Below are 20,393 nucleotides of genomic sequence, written 5' to 3'. Positions count from 1 at the left end.
TTATACACATATATTCAAATATAGATAGATGTGTGTGTGTGTGTGTTTGTGTATATATATACACACATATACATACACCCATATATAATTATATACATGTACATATGTATATATATATACATACATATATGTATACACACACACACACACACATATATATAAACATATGTAGAGATACATATATATATGCATACATATATGTATATACATATAGAAATATATATATGCACACACACACATATATATATATATATAACTATATATACATACACCTATGTGTATATATATATATATATATATGTTCATATACACATACATACATTATATACATGTACACATACACATATATACATACACACAAATTTATATATATATATTCATATACATATATTTATATACACATACACATATATGTATATATATATATATCCATATTTATATACATACTCACTCATATGTATGTGTATATATATATATATATATATATATATATATATATATATATATATATATACACGCACACATGTACAGACATACATATGTCCATACATACACATGTACATATATACATATACATATATATATATATATATATATATATATATATATATACATGCATACAAATATAGATACATACAAATAAATACACACACACACATACTCATTGGTGCATGCATGGCTGTGTCTTTAGGAACTTCACTCTGCAATCACACACTTTCAGTTTCAGTCCAATTGGGTGGGATCTTAACCATTTAGCATTCAAATCTAAAGCTTATTTAATCACATTGTTTTGAATAAATCAGACATTATCTTGTAGGTTTGAGATTTTGATTATGTGATTGTTTATTTTTAGAATGACATTGCAGGATAGGTATGACACACCAGACATGGCCAGTTTGAACATAAAACAGGTAGAATATTTGGGCCAGATATGGCTGGATTAAATGCTAAAGGGTTAAGCAGGTATCTTCTGCTTTAGGCCCAAGCCAAAGTAAACCCTTCCCAGGAAGTATGGTAGGCTGAAAGTGTAAAAAAAGCATTTTGTATATGTATACATATGTATATGTATACATATGCATATGTATACATATGTATATGTATACATGTGTCAGCATGTGTGTGCTTGTGTGTTTCTTCACATCTGTACTCACTTATTCAAAAGTAATGTTCAAGTGGTGTCGTTGTTTCCCCAATCAACAACTAGTTTGCTCACTTCATGTCATGAAAGCCATGTGGCATAACCAATTCCTGAACAGAGAAACAAGTCAGAATTAACATCAACAATGGCACACACCCATAAAAAATGCTTTGATAACATATTCATCTAGTCTATGCTGGATAGCAAAACAGATGAAAACAAAGCAGACACATTAATTTGAATTATAAATCATTCAAATCTGCATGCATACATACATACATACATACATACATATATATAACACACACACATATACATAAAATGTATTCATTTTAAATATACATGTATATACATGCATACATACACAAATACATGTATATATATTTGTCTATGTATATATGTGTGTGTGTGTCTATGCATGCATGTAGGTACATATCTTTTATATATATTTATCTCTTTCCTTTATTTGCTCTTCAAACACACATATATATATATGTGGGTGTGTGGGTGTTTCTGTATGTGTGTGTGTGCATGTGCATGCACGCACATGCACAGATATACATATTTATAATCTGAAATATACAATACAAATATGTATATGAAATTGTATTCCTTAACTATCTGTCTGTTTAATCTATACAGACATATATACACACACATGCACACAGCTACATGTGAATGTATATTTAAAAACACATATCTGTAAATATACATACACACACACACACACACACACACATGGATAGGATACATATATAGATATACAGATATAAATATGCACACACACACACACATATATATACACACAATTAATTTCATATGAAATATGTATATAATTCATATATACATACATACATGTGTGTGTGTGTATATATATATACACACACAAGATTAATTCCATGTGATATATGTATATAATTCATATATTTGCATATACATCACAAATAATATATATATATATATATATATATATATATATATATATATATATATATATATATATATATATATATGTCCAACCCACGCTAGCATGGAAAGCGGACGTTAAATGATGACGATATATATATATATATATATATATACATACATTTATATATACATACATATATATATATATATGTATATATATATATTCATTGTTACAAAGAGAATCTGACATGAATAAGGAATCGTTTTCACAGCTGCATTTTTACATTATTTTTATATGGAAAAAATATGGAACATAAAATCTTCTTGATGCTTTTGTTTTCTTATAAAAGATTTCACATATATATATATATATATATATATATATATATATATATATATATATATATATATATAAATATATACACACACACACACATGTGTATGTATTGCATATATGTATATAGCTTGCATATAGCAAGTAAACATATGTACGTATGCATATATATATATATATATATATATATATATATATATATATACATATATATATATACATATACACATATGGGTGTGAGCATATGTATATATGTGTATATATATATTTACACAGACACACACACACATATATATATATGTGGTTTTATACACACACACACACACACACATATATATATATATATATATATATATATATATATAAAACCTTCTTCAGCTCATGTTCTATAACCTAGGTTGAATGTGCAACTGAGAGTACAGGAACCATGGTGAATGAATGTTAAAATGAAAGAAAAAAAATTGAAAGAAAATCGGGAAAAATAATGAACAGACTGCCTCACCTGACTGCAGTCAACTGCCAGAGCTGTGTGGTGTACATGTGGTACATTAATACACCACACCATTGTACTTACAACACAATCACCCCTCTGGTAGCAGTCATCACTGATATACGCACACACATACTCAGCAAACACACAAGTTAAATGATTAGAGTGGCTTATGAAGAATTCATTAACTTAGACACATCTGCAAACCAAGCAGCCACGTCTACATTTAAGATCTCATATCTCTTTATGAACGGGTGTTCCTGGAAAGAAAAGGAAAAAAACAATGTCACTTATTTAAACAACTGATACAAAGAAAGTAAAAAAAAAAAAAAAAGCAAAAAGTTGAAAATTGAATAAAATGTGCTTCAAATTATAATTACAAATGTATATATACGTACGTATGTATGTATATATATATATATATATATATATATATATATATTACTACTACCGCTTTCGCGATGGATCCGGCGCCGCGAAAGCGGTAGTAGTAATATATAACCCATGGAAAACAAACCTCATCCAGCTAATCTGATTATATGTCTGTGCACACGTTTGAATGTGGTGTGTGCCAGAGGGTTTGCAAATCCAATGGGGGTCTTAAAAGACATGTTAGGATCCACATTGAGCAGAACTTACTTGCAGGTATTGGTAGTGCAAATCAGAGGTGCAATCTGTGTGGGTGTTTTTTCAAAACACTGTATGGTTTAAAAAGCCACATCAGACGCCATGAAAGGGCTAAGGTGTAGGTGCAGGAGGTGGTCAAACTCTGTTTAAGGAGTAGACAACCACCATATATATATATATATATATATATATATATATATATAGATATGCAGGGCAGGGAATCGTCAATTAGTAATAAAATTAATAATCAACAATTTTGCCGGGTAGCTCAGTATGAAAAAACCTTCTTCGGTAAAAAATTTATAATCATAAATATATAGGGATTGACAGTAACCTGCTTTATGTTGGAGAAGCAGGTTACTGTCAATCCCTATATATTTATGATTATATATATATATATATATATATATATATATATAACCATCACCATCATTTTCCATGCCTGCATGAGTTGGACAGTTTGACAGGAACTGACCTGCAAGCTGACCAGACTCCAACTGTCTGTTGTGACATGGTTTCTACATGGTTTTTACAGCTCTGCCTAATGCTAACCACCTTATGCCAATACACACACACACGCACACACACACATATACATACATATATATATACACACACACACACACACATATAGACATACAAACATGTATCAAATCATCATCATCATCATTTAACATCTACTTTTTACACAAACACACACGCACACACACACATCATACATAAATATACACAAATATATACATGCTCATGTCATCATCATCATCGTTTAGTGTATGCTTTCCATGCTGAAATGGGTTAGATGGTTTGACTGAAACTGGTAAGCTGCATTAGGTTCCAATCTGATTTGGCATGGTTTCTATGGCTGGATACCCTTCATAACACCAACCACTCCAAGAGTGTAATGGGTGCTTTTTATGTGCCACCAGCATGGGTGCCAGTTACATGATACTGGCATTGATAGGTATAAAAAATATATACACACAAACATATCTATACAATCAGTCATTCACATTTCATCCATTTTCTCATGCTTGCATGGGTCAGGTGAATACATTATTCAGACTTATTTTGTTTTTTTGCTGGATGCCTTTCCAGTCACTAACCCTTGGCTATCTTTTACATGTCTATGAATGCACAAAACAGAGAAGTTTTTGACAGAAGAAGTGACAACAACAACACTGCCCAAACATAACTTTTTAATAAGAGAGCACACATTTAAATAAACACACATGTTTACACAAACAGCAACAGGTACAGGCACAGACATGGCATTGTGTTGAAGAAATTCGTTTCACAACCACATGCTTTCAGGTTTGAATATACATACATTGGTTTCAAATTTTGGCACAATGCCAGCAATTACAGGGAGGGGATAAGTCAATTACATTGACCTCAGTTCTCATCTCATATCTATTTTATCAATCCCAGTGCTCAACTGGTACTTATTTTATCAACTCGAAAAGGATAAAAGGCAAAGTCAGCTTTGGCAATTTGGGCGAGTGCCTTCTATTATATCCTTAGGTTGACTGACACCTCAAGACTATAAGCCATTGTTTGTTTATATGCATATATGAATGTATAAGTAGGCAAATAAGAATGGACAATCACAGTTCAAGGTGATACATATTACAAAAGGAAGACATCCAGTGACTATGTGTATATTACATCATAATATAAAGACATACCATCTCATAGTTAGGGACACAACTGCCATGTAACAAAAATCAAGTTTCTCACTTTCCCCATGAAAGACAGGTCTGCTTCAGTACAATGAAACAGTCTTTTATCATCTCCACCTTAAGGTTCAACATTTTAAGATCAGCCTTCGCTACTTTGTCATGCCATTCTAAGTCTCTCTCTTTCACAAGTTCCATCTGCTTAAAGTGATCAGCATATCTTTGTCATCATCCATGCACATCAAATGACCATACCAACACATTCTCTCTTGCACACTACACCTGATTCCACTTATGCCCAATTTTCTCTCAACACATATGTACTTTGTCATACATGCACATCCATTGGAGCATAACAGTATTATTCCTTTCTTGACTGTACATGTCCTCTGCAGTCACAGCTCATGTCTTGTCCAATCTATACAAACAAAGATTAAACAGACATAAAAATGATGATGATGATACACTCAAACTCATTTACATATTTGCAATAAATTTACAAAATACCCAAACCTATTGCCCATTGGGATTGAGCATAATTCTTCAAATTTGTAAATGTTATCAACTCACCAATAATTTCTTGTATTTAGGTCTTTTCTTATAATCTTTAGTTAGGCTGAAGAAACAGAAAAAGAAATGTTAATGAAGGAAACATATATTGAGACAACATAATAAGAACACAAGTAGTTATATGCATATGCAATTATTAATTTTATAGCCAAGTTATATCATGCTAATATGCTTTGTATTATGACATGTTGGCATTTCATCTTGTCTGTGTGGTAAAGCATCCTCAATTCAGATGTAGTTATTTGTTATCATGGCATCCTTCAACACAGGTAATCAAATTTGTCAAATGTACAAGTCTTTCTCTAATCAACTCCCAATAATAATAATAATAATAATAATAATAATCCTTTCTTCTGGCGGCACAAGGCCTCAATTTGGTGGGAGGGGACAAGTTGATTATATCGACCCCAGTGTTTCACTGGTATTTAATTCATCGACCCTGAAACGATGAAAGGTAAAGTTGACCTCTGCAGAATTTGAACTCGGAACATAACGACAGACAACATATCACTCAGCATTTCAGCCGGCATGCTAACAAATCTGCTAACTCACTACCTTAATAATAATAATAATAATAATATTTGCTTTAAATTTTGGCACAAGACCAGTAATTTTAGTGAAACAGGGATAGTCAACTACATTGACTTCAATACTTGACTGGAAGTTTATTTTATCAACCCCAAAAGAATAACAGACACAGTTAACCTCAGTGAAATTTGAACTCAGAATGTAAAGAACCAGAAGAAATGCTGCTAAGCATTTTGTTTGGCACATCAAGAATTCTGCTATGAGCCAGGACAAAGCATTTTTCTGATGTTCCAATGAATAGAAAAAAAGAAAAAAGTGAAAACACGAGATTTTGAAATAGTAGGAGATATTACAAACTACTTACCAATCCCTTACAAATGAACAAAAATCTAGTGAGAAGCCATTGTTGGGAGGGAGAAGTGGTGGCTCTTCTTGCAACACTTTTGTGAGAAGTTCAAAATCTGTTCTGCAGTTCTTGTATGGAAACTCACCTGTTGCAAGTTCAACCTGTGAAGAAATAGAAAAAAAATAACATCTCTTTTACTCTTTTACTTGTTTCAGTCATTTGACTGTGGCCATGCTGGAGCACCGCCTTTAGTCGAGCAAACTGACCCCAGGACTTATTCTTTGTAAGCCTAGTACTTATTCTATCGGTCTCTTATGCCGAACCTCTAAGTCACGGGGACGTAAACACACCAGCATCGGTTGTCAAGCGATGTTGGGGAAGGGGGGGGGGGGGGCAGAGTTTCAAATCCACTTCTTTATTATTTGTCGATTGGTTAGATATCTAATCAACTAACTAATCAATCACTGGTTTAATGTACTGATTTAACTGGTTTAATTGGTTGTTTGTTAGCAAAATTTCTCTTGCCACTGTTTGCGACCTTTCCAGTGAAGATCTTTTCTAAAGCAGACCTTAGAATGAGAGGGGAGGTCACCAACTCTCTGAAAAGGTTGCAAATAGCAACACAAAGACTTTGACTAGCAAACAACTAATTGATTGTTTAACCAGCACATCAAACAAATGATGTAATCTAAATCAAAGAAAATGGCAAACAATTACAGTGGTACATTCTGCAATTCATTTCTTCTAAAAATTTTATTCTAGTTTTCTAGACGACAGTTTAACACATAGAGGGCAACTATTACAAGGGAGACAATCCTTTCTTCATAATATGAGGCAAGATTAGAAATCTGAATTTGAAACTGAGAAATTACGAGGAAAAAGATGCACAGAATTCACAAATTTAATTTATTTTTGTTTTCTTATAACAAAGTTCTTACAGTTTCTACTTAAAAGTAATCATGTATAGCACTATTTCATTCTTTTTAGAAATCAACAACAAGATATAACCTGTAGCTTATTAATTAAACAATATTTTACAAAGTAAGACATTTCACAAAAGATGAAAATAATTACAAGTTGCTAACAAAGTGGAGCAGCTTGCTTTTTCACAAAACATTTCTTTTAGAATTATGCTACGATGAATTATGACATTATCTGCTTTGAAGTTTATTAAAAAGGTAAATTGAACAATTACATAATTAAAATATTTACTATACACATGAATATTTATGTTTAAAATATAAAAATATACATTTCATTTATGTCGAAAAATACTTGCAGCCAAAACTTACACATTCATACAAATACACAAAATCACCCATACACATAAATATATATTTTTATATATACTAAAGCTTGAAAATAAGGATCCTAAATTTATAAAAAGGTGCTATGCAGATATAAACATCACTCTTGTTGTGTTTGGTAAATATAGCTATTCATTTATTCATCTAGATAAATAGCTAAAAGACCTTGCAAATTATCCATTCTAACTATGTTGCTGAAAAGACTTCATTATCAAAAACTTTCAACACAGACAAAGACCATAAGCAAAAGGAGATTAATAACTTACTAAAGAGATCCCCAAACTCCAAACATCTGCACGGATATCATAATCTGGCCTTTCTGGATCTGGTGGATCAATTCTTTCAGGCTGGTTAAATTAATAAAAGGAAAACAATGAAAAGGTTTTGTTTGTTTCACATTCAATGAAGAAATTAGACAGTAATTTTTTTTAAGTATGTGTGTAAGTGTGTGAATATGAATATATATATATATATATATATATATATATAAATCTTATATATAAATGGCTATTTTTGACTGTCTGTCTGTTACCATCTTGCTACCTATATCAGCAAATCAATCTTCATGAAACTTTGCATACATGTTAAACTAACATCCAGTTCAATTATAAGCTAATTGGATTTCAATAAAAATCGATAATGGGTCCCCCTACAGGGGTTGGGCTATTATATAATAAAATGAGAAGAGTGCAAAAAATGTTAGGTTGAGGGAAATGTGGTGGCATAATGAGGGTGGCTGATATCAGGGAAGAGGAGGAGACAGGAAGAGACAGAGAGAGAGAACGAAACACACAGACAGAGTGGAAGAGAGAGAATGTGTTTACTGAAAGGAACAGCAATTTTTAATACTTTGTTCTTTAATTTTTACCTATCACTTAATGCATACACTTTAGTGAATTAACTATCGCATGCTCAGTCAAAACTTTTACAATATGTCCAAGAACAGATGTTAAACTAACAAGTGAAAGGTAAAGTGTTATATCTGTTTTCAAATCACCATATTAAAATTTATTACATCTTTACCAACATACTGAAACAAAAACACACTATATATAATGTCTTTCATTTACTTCCATAGATGAATAACTCATTGTTGTCGGGTAGTTTTTACAATAGAATGTCTTATTTACATTTTTGTTTATTCTATGTCAGATCATGTCTTCCCTGACAGACAGGCCTCTTGATCAGGACAGATTTGTGCAATTTTTTGCTATGGTAATAACCAACCATCAATCGTTTCATAGTCGCACATTGTCAATCCTTTCATTCTTCCAACCATCCACCAATTCAACTTTGATATTACCTTACCATTGCAATCAATCAATTTTATGATTCAACTGTATTACTTGCCAGTATTTGTAAACCTATCCCACATCATTGTGTATTTGTAAATCTATTTGTAATTTAAACAGGAACTGAACAGGGAATGGGATAGGATATAAAACAACGTAATGGGAATAGGAACTGGAAATAACCCCCACTCTTCTGGGTATTACCAGGTAATTCAGTTAGTACATATATAAATACACATAGTACATATATACATACTTGTAAAACACTTCATACTGTCCCTTTTTACCTTCTCCTCCTCCCCTAACTCACTCTAATTTCCTTCAGTCCATCTGAAACTGATATTTACCATGTCTTCATCATGTGCCCCATTCACTGTATCCACCTAAATCCTCATCTCTAACTATCTATCACACTCCTTTTACACTCTTATGAATCTACCTATCCACCCACCCTTTCTGCTTCTCTATCCCTATTCTCTCTTTTATATTCACTTTGTACATCACCATTTCTCTCTCTCTCTCTTTCCAGCTAGGGAAGTCCTATGTCACTTCTTCAGCAAAATATATGTCCTTGTCTCTATTATACTATACCCTCATTCACTTGAAAGGTCTTGTATTCTGCATTACTTGGTGCCCTCACAAGAGCTGGTACCACTACAAAAAGTATCCAATACATTTTGTAAAGTGGTTTCTGCTGTAGAAACCTGCCAAATGATGATCAATGCAGTTTTCTGGATCATCAGTTCCTGTTAAAGCCATGTCAGAATGGACATTAAATGATGATGATGATGATGAAAATAAGGATATAAATATAATATATACTTATATATTTTTTTTTATCTTTTACATGTTTCAGTCACTGGACTACAGCCATGCTAGGGCACTGCCTTGAAAGATTTTAGCTGAACAAATTGACTCTAGTGTTTATTTTGTAAAGTCTGGTACTTATTCTATCAGTCTCTTTTGCTGAACCAATAAGTAATGAGGACATGAACAAACCAAAACCAGTTGTCAAGCTATGTGGGGGACAAAGTCAAACATAAAGACACACACACACACACATGTATGTATACACAACAAGTTTTTCAGCTTCCATCTATCAAATCCATGCACAAGTCTTTGCTCAATCTGGGTTTTAGTAGAAGATACTTGCCCAGTGTGCTTCAATTACAATTTCTTTTAATTAAGGGTATGAAAGAAAAGTTATCTATTGTATATTTCAGCAATATGTATGTAAACAACTGAAATTGTCTAAGAAAACTGTTACAGTAAGTTTAAGATAATGTATAATCTAGCACAATACAAATTACTTCTATTTAATAAATTGTAGCAAGGAACAGTTATAATAGAAAATATAAACTAAATTATAATAGCTGAATTCAGTTACTTACAGCCATGTACGCAGCACAGCCTGCACTTCTGGTCTTTGCTTTGGAATCAACTAAACGGCCACTGATTCCAAAATCACACAATTTCACAGAGCCTTTTTCATCTAAGAGAATGTTGGAGGGTTTCACATCTAACAAACAAATTAAAAGCACAACTTGAAAAATACCTGTTGTAATTTTCTTTCATTATTGTCTATTTACTTATTTGAAGAAAAAGATATCTGAAATTTTTTTCACTGTATAATAGTATATAAATGAGTTTGTAGAAAGTAAAATTCATTTTTATATTTTCTTTTGAAAAGAGAGTTATTAATAATAAAGAAATCTATAGGTACATGAGCATTAGTACAATTTTTCTCTTTTCATAATTAACAAATCTTAATGTATTATTAAATATAAACAATTAATTCAAATTTACAAAGAGAAAATGTGGAAAAGAAAAATGTTATGTTAATAAGGAAAAATTTAAATAATTATCTCAAATTCATATATTTTACAAAATTATATAACTATTTTACAAGTTCATTAATGTGTATTTCAATACAAAATACTCTTCAATGAGCTAATGTTAATAAAAGAAACAAATACAAAAACTAACCTCTGTGTATCACACCATGTCGTTCTTTAAGGTAATTCAATGCTTTTACAATCTACAATAAAAAGAAATTTTACCTGAACAACACCTACTTACTTTTTTTATATATTCACTAGATACCAACAAAGATATATAACATCAACCCATAAGTCCTGTTAGTTACAATATAAGAGACATTAATCCTAGTTGAAGATGGTTCTGATCAACAAATCATGTAACTACTTATATGTCAATCCAACAGAAGCTCTTAAAAACAAATAAAATTTAAAACAGAGCTCCAAGTTATTAAATTCCTTTCAACAAATCTATTATAATATTCAAGAAAGGTTTATTAAAATTTTTTACAACAAAAGATGCAATACTAGTACATGTTACTGGTTTCCTAGCTTGCCTATGAATTTATTTGAGTTACAGTGTTGTTGGTAAGGATCATTACTCTGATTTATTCTAGATCAGTGCTTCTCAAATGCTTCTTCAATGCAAGACCACCATCACCACCACCACCACCAAGCTATTCAATGAAATTAAGCACACCACAAAAAATTGCTACCAACAAGTTGACTGCCACTAAAAAAACTATTTGTACCTTAAAGTCATTTCATCAATGTAATACAGAATGTTGAAACAGTATTTTGATGCTAATACAACAAAATCATTTACATACAGAACAGAAATTGAAAATAATTTTTTTGAAAATTAGAGCAAATAAAAATTTTGAAGAAACATTTTTTGTGGGTGAAATTCTCATGACTTTAATGTACCTTCAATAATTCTGAAATAACTATTTTCAAAAATACATAAAAAGTAATAAAATTTATTTGCTTATTTACATTTCAAAATCTGTTATTATTGTTGATATTTTCATTGTTGACATTGTGATTGAGGCTAACAAATAATTAATCATAATATTGCAAAAATTTTTTTAAAGTTAGTATTTAAATAGAAGACACAGACAACAAAAAAATAAACTGTACAGATGCATTTATTTTTCTCCTGTGTCCATATAAAATTTTCCACTGCTTGCTTTGAGAAGCACTGTTCTAGATGGTATGAGAAAGAATATTCATACAAAAACATGTGCTACAGTAAGACACAAGTCAAGTATATATTTCACAAAACAATAACTTAAACACATTAATCTTTTCAGAATATTCCTCCTCAACACATATGGTACTGCACCATGTGCAAAACTTTTGCTCAAAGCAAAACAAAACATTTAAGACCATTTAAAATCAACACAAGGAATTATACTCACTGCAACTGCCATTTTGCCAAGGATCTTTTCTGGTATTGGTATGCGTGTTTTCTTTAATAATTTATCTAAGCAAGTAGCCATTAGTTCCATACAGATCCATACTTCACTCTGAAAGCATAAAAATGTTATATATATTTTTCTAGGAAATATTTTCAAGTAATTTTTATTATGTCATTATCATCATTTTAATATCTGTTTTTCTATGCTAGCATGGACTAGACAGGTCTACAGCTCTGTATATTACTTTAATCATGTGTTATCTGAGGGGTCCAACATCATAACAACTTTGGTTTTCCTATACCCAAGATACATTTTACTGTCAACACGCAGCATCTCTGTGTGACACTCATGATTTAGTCACATCAGATGATGCAAGCAGTCTCTCTCCTTCTTTTCAAATCTAGGCACAAGGCCTGAAATTTTGGGAGGGGCAGTCAATTGACCCCAGTATGCAACTGGTACTTAACTTATTGACCCCAAAAGGAAGAAAAGCAAAGTCAACCTCAGCGGAATTTGAACTTAGAACATAAAGACAGAAGAAATACTGCAAAGCATTGCGCCTGGCGTGCTAACATTTCTGCCAGCTCTCTCCATTACAACACAACTGATATCTTTAATGTCCCAATTTTAAATTTCATATAAATTACCACTATCATTTGATAGATTATATTCAACTCCTTACTCTCCAACTTATCATTACATACACTGTCTTTTGCTCTTTGAACATTTATTCTATTTTTTTTTTCTTATTCTAAAGGGAAGGGAAAAAAATGTTTTCCCAATTTAATAATGGTGATGCTGGTGACAATGATACGTGTATGGTCTTTATCATATAATTCTTTTAAAACACAACTGCCAAAAATTTACAAATGTAAATTAAAATCTGATTTCTAAACAAACCAGAGAGATTCTCATCATTATACAACTGTCAACTGTCATGTTTTGTATGTATGGTCAGTGTAAACAATGGCTATACAAAAGCACAGGAGGATCCCTGACAAACTGTTAAAGAATTAGAAACTTTGGTGAGCCAGATATCATCATCATCATCACCATTTAACATCATTGTTTTCCATGCTGGCATGGGTTGGACTGAGGACTATCAATGTGTTTATGAAACTGTAATGATGGTTAGCTACCATTGCAATTTCATAAACATCTTGATAATCCTCAGTTTGCGAAATCTTTCTCTTTCTATATGAAAAAACAGATTGTATGAGATATGTTTTGGTAATGTGATGCCACATGGCGAGGTACGTGAACAGAAAATCCAGAAGACTTGCAACACTAGAAAAGAACAAATGTTGTCATGGTGGAAAACAATGATGTACAATGATAATCTAATGTAGTGAGGTGCACTGGCAAGCCAAGAGCGACTTGGAAGGAAATATTTAAATCACTCTTCTTAACATATCATAAAATCAGAATGAATTTGTGATGAAAGAAGTGACAATGATAACAACAATGATGATGTGCTAGATGCTATATTCAACATCTTTCCATGCAGCTAGCATCTGGAACTGATAGCCAAAATATATTTTCCTATGATTTTCATATATGGCTAATTTAAGTGAGATTCAACAAACATTAGCTTCTATCCTTGTAGTGTAGCCAAAATGCAAGCCTGTAAAAACCTTTCTAAATATAATAAATCTTATGAATACTTACAGTTGTTATGAATATGCCTATACACTGAACAATATAAGGACAGTCATGGCTTTTCATAACAACATCCAAATCCATAATTATCCGTTTGTTTTCTTCTCTGTTACTGGAGCGACGCATTTGCTGAAAACGAAATGGAATAACTTATTTTTGAAGAGAACAACAAATGCTAGTGAAATAAATTGCCAAAATCTTTCTGGTTGAAATTAAGAAGAAACAAAAAAACACAGAATAAAAGGATAACATATATTATGGAAAAAAAATAACAACAGTTCTTGAAGAGAAGTCATGTCACATCAGGAAGTTACATTAAAAATTCCTATACAAATCAAATTTATTCTTAGATTCTGAACAGAACTGATGCCTTTTTTGGCAAAGATGAAACCAAATATCATTAATTTAATTTCTAGAGATGAAATTACAGAAATGATAGTTTCTAAAGCTAAAATGAAATACTTTCCTTAAGACATGGAATTAAAATACAAATCCATAAACTGTAATAATTTTCACAATAAAACTCAAAATTTCATTAAAAGAAGTATATTAAACTTCAAAACCATCTACAAGGAATCTAATGTTAATGCATGTCTGAATATTTAAATTCCAAATATAATTTAAATTATTTATAAAATACTTCATATTGTTTGTTTCATTTTGTCAAACATGCAAACAATTTAACACCAAACTATTAAAATTGAAAATGCTGATATGTTTTGATGACAGTCAATAAATAAAAAAAAGTTTAAGAAAGAACAATTTGAAAGACACTCCAAATGACTTCAATTGACTAACTTCTCATTGACAAACAACAATAATTTTCAGAAAAACTAAAAACTTTATTCAAAAGTTGAATATATTTTCAAAATAACTGAGTTAAAAATAAAGACAAAACAAAAACACTGAAATCTCCAAAAGCTAAAAATTACTTTTAGAAATAAATTCAATAATGTTGTTTATATTTTTATTTACCTTCACAGCCAAAAAACTGCTTGTTTTCCGGTGCCTCATTTTAATCACCTGCCCGCAAGTACCATGACCAAGTTCACCTAGAGCCTCTAAATCACTGCAGTCACTCGGAAGTTTCTAGATGATAAACATAATGAAAATTATATGTATAACACTTCTATTACAATTTTTTTCTTTTCTCCTAATGCAATATTTTCATTAAAACTTTATTCAAGACATTTAGTAGATGCTCAAATATTGTATTGTAAAAAGAAATTTCATATAACAAAATCATTTTTCCACAATATTTGAGCAGGTTTTCTTAATTCAAAGACAATCTATGAGAAAAAGTTTCTTTCTTCATTTCATTAAAAGGTGAAGTAAGATTACAAGTGTTTTCTAAATTAAGCTAAACTTTTAGATAGAGGAGATAGTAATGCAGTCTTGAACTCAAACTATAATTATCACATTGTCAATTTTAGCTAGAATGTAGTCACAATCTTTTTAATCTCCATAATCAAATGGACACCAAAAATGTATCCAAATGTGGAACATCTAATAATCAGAATTTTTATCTTCCATACAAACATCATTGATGAAACAATAAACTTCATTTTTATGCCTTATTCAATGTATTTCTTGGGTAATTTTGTATTTTAAAAAACCCAGGTATATTTTGTTGCTATTTTTACCAAGTCAGCAATTTTAAATGTTTTACATATACTTCAGAGAAACAAATCCACTGACCTACTTGTTGCCACATCCAACAATGTTCATTCTTACGCAGACAACACAACCCTTCATTGCTCTCTAAGTAACCCCAACCATGTACAATCCATAAGCAAACTAGATACCTCAAACCAAACCTTATTGATTACATAAACAGAGACCTTGTGAGCATCCTTTAGATGATCCATGCCAATCTTGTTCTTTTAACAGCAAAAAACTCAAGCACTACTAATATCAAGACAAAAAAACAACAACCACACCACTAAATATGAGCAGCATACAGCTAGAGCTCTCACAATTGCACAGAATGCAGGGTTTCTTTATCTCCACGGATCTTCTCTGGTAAAAGCAGATTCTTAGCATAGCTAAAACTGCATTCCAAAGACTTGCTCTTCTCTTCGAAGCCAGTAAAATATTTCAGCTCCTAACAACTGTTGATATACCATAAGGCTCAAATGAGGCCCATAATGAGTACTACACATAGATTTCTTGGACCGCATCCAGAAAAGGGCCACTCGACTAAATGGAATTCAATTCCTAATGGACATGCTCCAGGCTTTGGCTCACAGACATGCTGTCTCCTCTTTCTCTTTCTCTCTCTCTCTCTGTCGTTTCTATCGCTACTATAATGACCTGTTTCTCAGAGTTGGCTGGTCTTGCACTCCATCCTTCCCCACCCACTTCCATCCTGTAGTAACCATTATACCCAGTCCTTTCTTTCAAAAGACTATCCCTCTGGAATCTTCTCCCAGTTCATATCCTTCTTGTAGTTGTGAAAGTATACATGTCCAAATGCATGCTCAGCATATGGCAAGAAAGTCACAAGAACATATGCATGTGTAATTCCCACAACAGTTGAAGTGTGCTCCAATAATCTCTTGCACCCACTTCGCATCAAGTCTTTGGACCCTCTGCCACTAGAACTCTGCAAACATTCTTCAGAACTCTAAATTTTTGTGGATATGACTCTTAAGAGTTGGTACACCAGACCCAAGTCAGAGATGATGCTAAAATAATATTGTAGAAAACAATGTAATGAAATTGAAATTCTCTCCACTACCTGTTATTAAATACAAGGAGGATAGTGCAGCTGATGAAGATAACACAAGTTCTTAATAATGAAGGACAATGTAGGCAGCATACTAGTTTAAAGATTTAAAGAATTAAAAGACAATCAACATTTTGAAGTTGGTGATGTGCTTATTGAGAAAACTTGGCTGCTACATTTAATATATTGAGGTTACTAAATACTAGCATCTTCTTTGGATACCTGACTATCAAACATTTGCTGTCCGGTTACACAATTGTTCAAAGAATATATCGGGAGAATAAATAAATCAGTAAATTACCTGACCATTCAAATTTAAAATACCAGTCTGTTGCATTATTTCTTGATACTTTTGTTCAATTTCAGCTCTGAAAATAGAAAAGTGAAAAAGCAAAATCATAAATGATGAGATAATGAGTATAAGTACTGTCTGCATATATGAGATAGTACTGCTGTAATAGACAGAAATATACAAGGCTGTATATAAAAGAAAGCCATTTAATCAATTGGTAATGATTCAACCAATAACACAATGTACAACTTCTCTCTCTTCATTTCTAATCCTCTTCACTCATTATTATCATCATCATCATCATCTTATGCCCTCTTTTCTTGATGATGGGAGCTGGATAAATTCTCATGTCCTGAATCAATTCTTATTTGGGAATTAGGCATGCTCCATGGTTTTGACATGGTTTCTACAATTGGATGCATTTCCTAACATTAAATACTTTACAAAGTGTACTAGGTATGTTTTATCAAGACACTAGTACTCATCTGTAAGATTAGAGAGCCTACACTACTCTTCATTGTCTGTTCTAATGCTGACAACTGAGTGATGTATGCCAGTGATAAGTGATGGAGTAATGTATGAGAAAGTAAAGGGTTACAAAAAAAAGAGAGAGAGCAAGTGGTGAATAGCAACAAAAATGGATGACAGTAGAAGAAAAAGGTGTAATAAATGTCAATAAAGAAGGGTGCTGGTAGGGGAAACTGGATACATATAGATCTGATGACATCTCTTGTTACAGCTTGTTACAGAGGTGGCATGATAGAACAGATGTAGAGTGATAAAGAGTGATGCAGGAGTTGAATACAGACAGATCCAAATCCCAATCTCTATCATCATCACTACTTTAATGTCCTTTTTGCCATGCTTGTATAGGTGGCTGAGTCTTCTCCAACACTGTGTGCTACCTATCATCTCCTTAATGAGGCTCAGGTGTTTGAAATCAGCCTTCACTACTTCACCCCATGTCTTCCTAGGTTTCACTCTACATAAGTTATCTACCAATGTGAGCACTATACACTTCTTTAAACAATTGATATCCTCCATGTTAACCCATACCAGCAATCTTTTCTCTTGCACACTTCATCTGATTTCTTTTATATTCAACTTTTCTCTTGCTTTTTATTTCTTCCTAACCTTCACAGATCATTGGTGTTCAAGGAGTATGTCTCATTACCAAGAAAAAATGTTGCATCATAAATGAGCATCATATAATCTGTTTTTCACAGCGAGAGAGGAAGCCTTTGAATGCACCCTGAACTTTTCCCCACTCCATTCTTATTCTGGCTACTATGTTTCAAAAACCCAACCTCTTCTGCTAATTAGGCCTTCTATCATCATCATCATCATCATCGTTTAACGTCCGCTTTCCATGCTAGCATGGGTTGGACGATTTGACTGAGGACTGGTGAACCAGATGGCTACACCAGGCTCCAATCTGATCTGGCAGAGTTTCTACAGCTGGATGCCCTTCCTAACGCCAACCACTCCAAGAGTGTAGTGGGTGCTTTTACGTGCCACAAAAAAATAAATAAATAAATTTCAAACAAAAGCTTATCAACTATTTCAAACAAGTCTTCTGGGCACCTGAAAGACTCTCTTTCATGTGTACTCTTATTTCTGACTGTTCCTATATACACCTGCCACGTATGAAACTTACATTCTTTGTCCACCTGCCTGAATATGGAATTCCTTCTTACTTCTTTCTTGCATATCAAATGTGGTAATTTCCCAGTTGTAACTTAAAACTTTAGTCTTTGCTAAGTTTACTTCGAGGTTTCTCAATTCTATGTTATGCTTCCACATCTGAAATTTCTCTAAATCTTCTACAGATTCAGTTCTTAAGAAGTAAATTATTGGCTTTTGGCAGTTCCCACATATAACTGGTCTTAAACTCTTCTGTTATAGCCAGGAGAATTACAATAACTAAAAGGACAATGAGAACTGAGTACTGGTAGACCCCTATCTGCTGGCTAAATTCATCACTATACCCTTTGCTAACTCTCATCTTGCTGACTGCATCTCTGTACATAGTTCGCATGGCTCTTACAAGATATTCATTTGTTTTCACTTTTCTTAGCAACCACCAGGCTTCAGAGAATGGAACTCTATCAAAGGCTTTTTTTTTATCAGTGGACACTAGAGTGGCTTATACCTAGCTAAGTATTTCTCCTGCAGTTGTGTGCCAGTAGGCCAAGGTTGCTGGTAGTACCTCATCCTGGCATAACCCAAACTGTATTTCAGCAGAGTTCATGTGCATCAGTTGTGCTATAACTATTTCTATTACTTTCACAAACTGGTCCACCAACTAGAAGCAACTGTAATTGCCTTTCTTTAGCCCATCTTTGTCCTTGCGGCAGTTGAATATGATACTGCAATGCCAGCCATTTGATTGATTATGGGACTAATTAGAACATGATGTACTTATTGAGATATATTAATTATCTGAGTGACTATCACTGATAGTCTTTCTGCTTTTCTTGCCTTTATACCTTTAACCATACTTTCAACCATACAGTTGTCAATTCATACAACCAGTCTCTCTGATGGGTCTATCTGGAATAGGTCTTCTCTCTCCCATCCATTCTCTTTAATCAATAACATCATGTAACATTTCTAACTTTCTTATTGGTGTTAATGAGGGAAAGTGCCAATAACATTCCAAACACACATCTCTCCAACATCTCAATTCTCTCTAGTATACTGTCTTGTTATCTGGGACAGCTCATGTTTCTGATTCTCAAGATGCAAAATATGTGCATACTTCAGATTTCCTTCCTTGCTAAAGATTCTTTAGCAAGGAGCCTTTCCAAATCCATCTCTTAGATTTATCTACAATACCATTCTACCACCATGTCACTTTCTATCTAGTCATAACCTTGCTCCAACCATGGATCTGGTCTTTAGCCCTAAAAAGGTTGTCTCATAGACACTCTCAGTTGTTTTCTTCAAGCTGAACATCAGCAACATCAATGTTATCAATCTAAGAGGGCCTGCAAAAGTCATGGTCACTACCTTTCCTCAAGACTAACTTATAAAAATATACATTATTATATTTCAGATAGAAAAAAAAAATTCAGAATATTTGAAATATAAAGAAAAAATGTTATGTATATTCAGTTGTTATATAAGTAATAGGGTATGTGTTAAAGCAATAACAATACGACTAGTTTAGCATATAATTGCCAACTAATACTAACATCTTACTTCTGGCAGATATAGAACACCTACCTATTCATTGTAAAGAAAATACTTCCTAAAC

General features: G+C 32.4%; 1 protein-coding gene across 3 annotated transcripts in view; it reads right to left on the bottom strand.

Annotated features, from left to right (window-relative positions):
* Positions 1–2,794: 2,794 nt before the first annotated feature.
* The window catches only part of LOC106868012 (dual specificity mitogen-activated protein kinase kinase 7), an 83,357-nt gene continuing 65,758 nt past the window's right edge, over positions 2,795–20,393 (bottom strand). For all 3 annotated transcript variants that reach the window (XM_052970138.2, XM_052970142.2, XM_052970148.2), the window contains 10 exons: positions 17,144–17,210; positions 15,090–15,203; positions 14,124–14,243; positions 12,456–12,563; positions 11,204–11,255; positions 10,609–10,736; positions 8,192–8,272; positions 6,637–6,779; positions 5,745–5,790; positions 2,795–3,131 (listed from right to left, as the gene is read on the bottom strand). In XM_052970138.2, coding sequence (XP_052826098.1) covers positions 3,042–3,131; positions 5,745–5,790; positions 6,637–6,779; positions 8,192–8,272; positions 10,609–10,736; positions 11,204–11,255; positions 12,456–12,563; positions 14,124–14,243; positions 15,090–15,203; positions 17,144–17,210 — 949 coding nt within the window. In that variant the 3' untranslated portion in view covers positions 2,795–3,041. The remainder of the gene's footprint in view (positions 3,132–5,744; positions 5,791–6,636; positions 6,780–8,191; positions 8,273–10,608; positions 10,737–11,203; positions 11,256–12,455; positions 12,564–14,123; positions 14,244–15,089; positions 15,204–17,143; positions 17,211–20,393) is intronic.

Source organism: Octopus bimaculoides, chromosome 1, assembly GCF_046866305.1.
Source record: "Octopus bimaculoides isolate indiv1 chromosome 1, ASM4686630v1, whole genome shotgun sequence".
Classification (NCBI taxonomy): domain Eukaryota; kingdom Metazoa; phylum Mollusca; class Cephalopoda; order Octopoda; family Octopodidae; genus Octopus; species Octopus bimaculoides.
The sequence above is the reverse complement of the archived record's forward strand: the minus strand, read 5'-3'. Positions and strand labels throughout refer to the sequence as shown.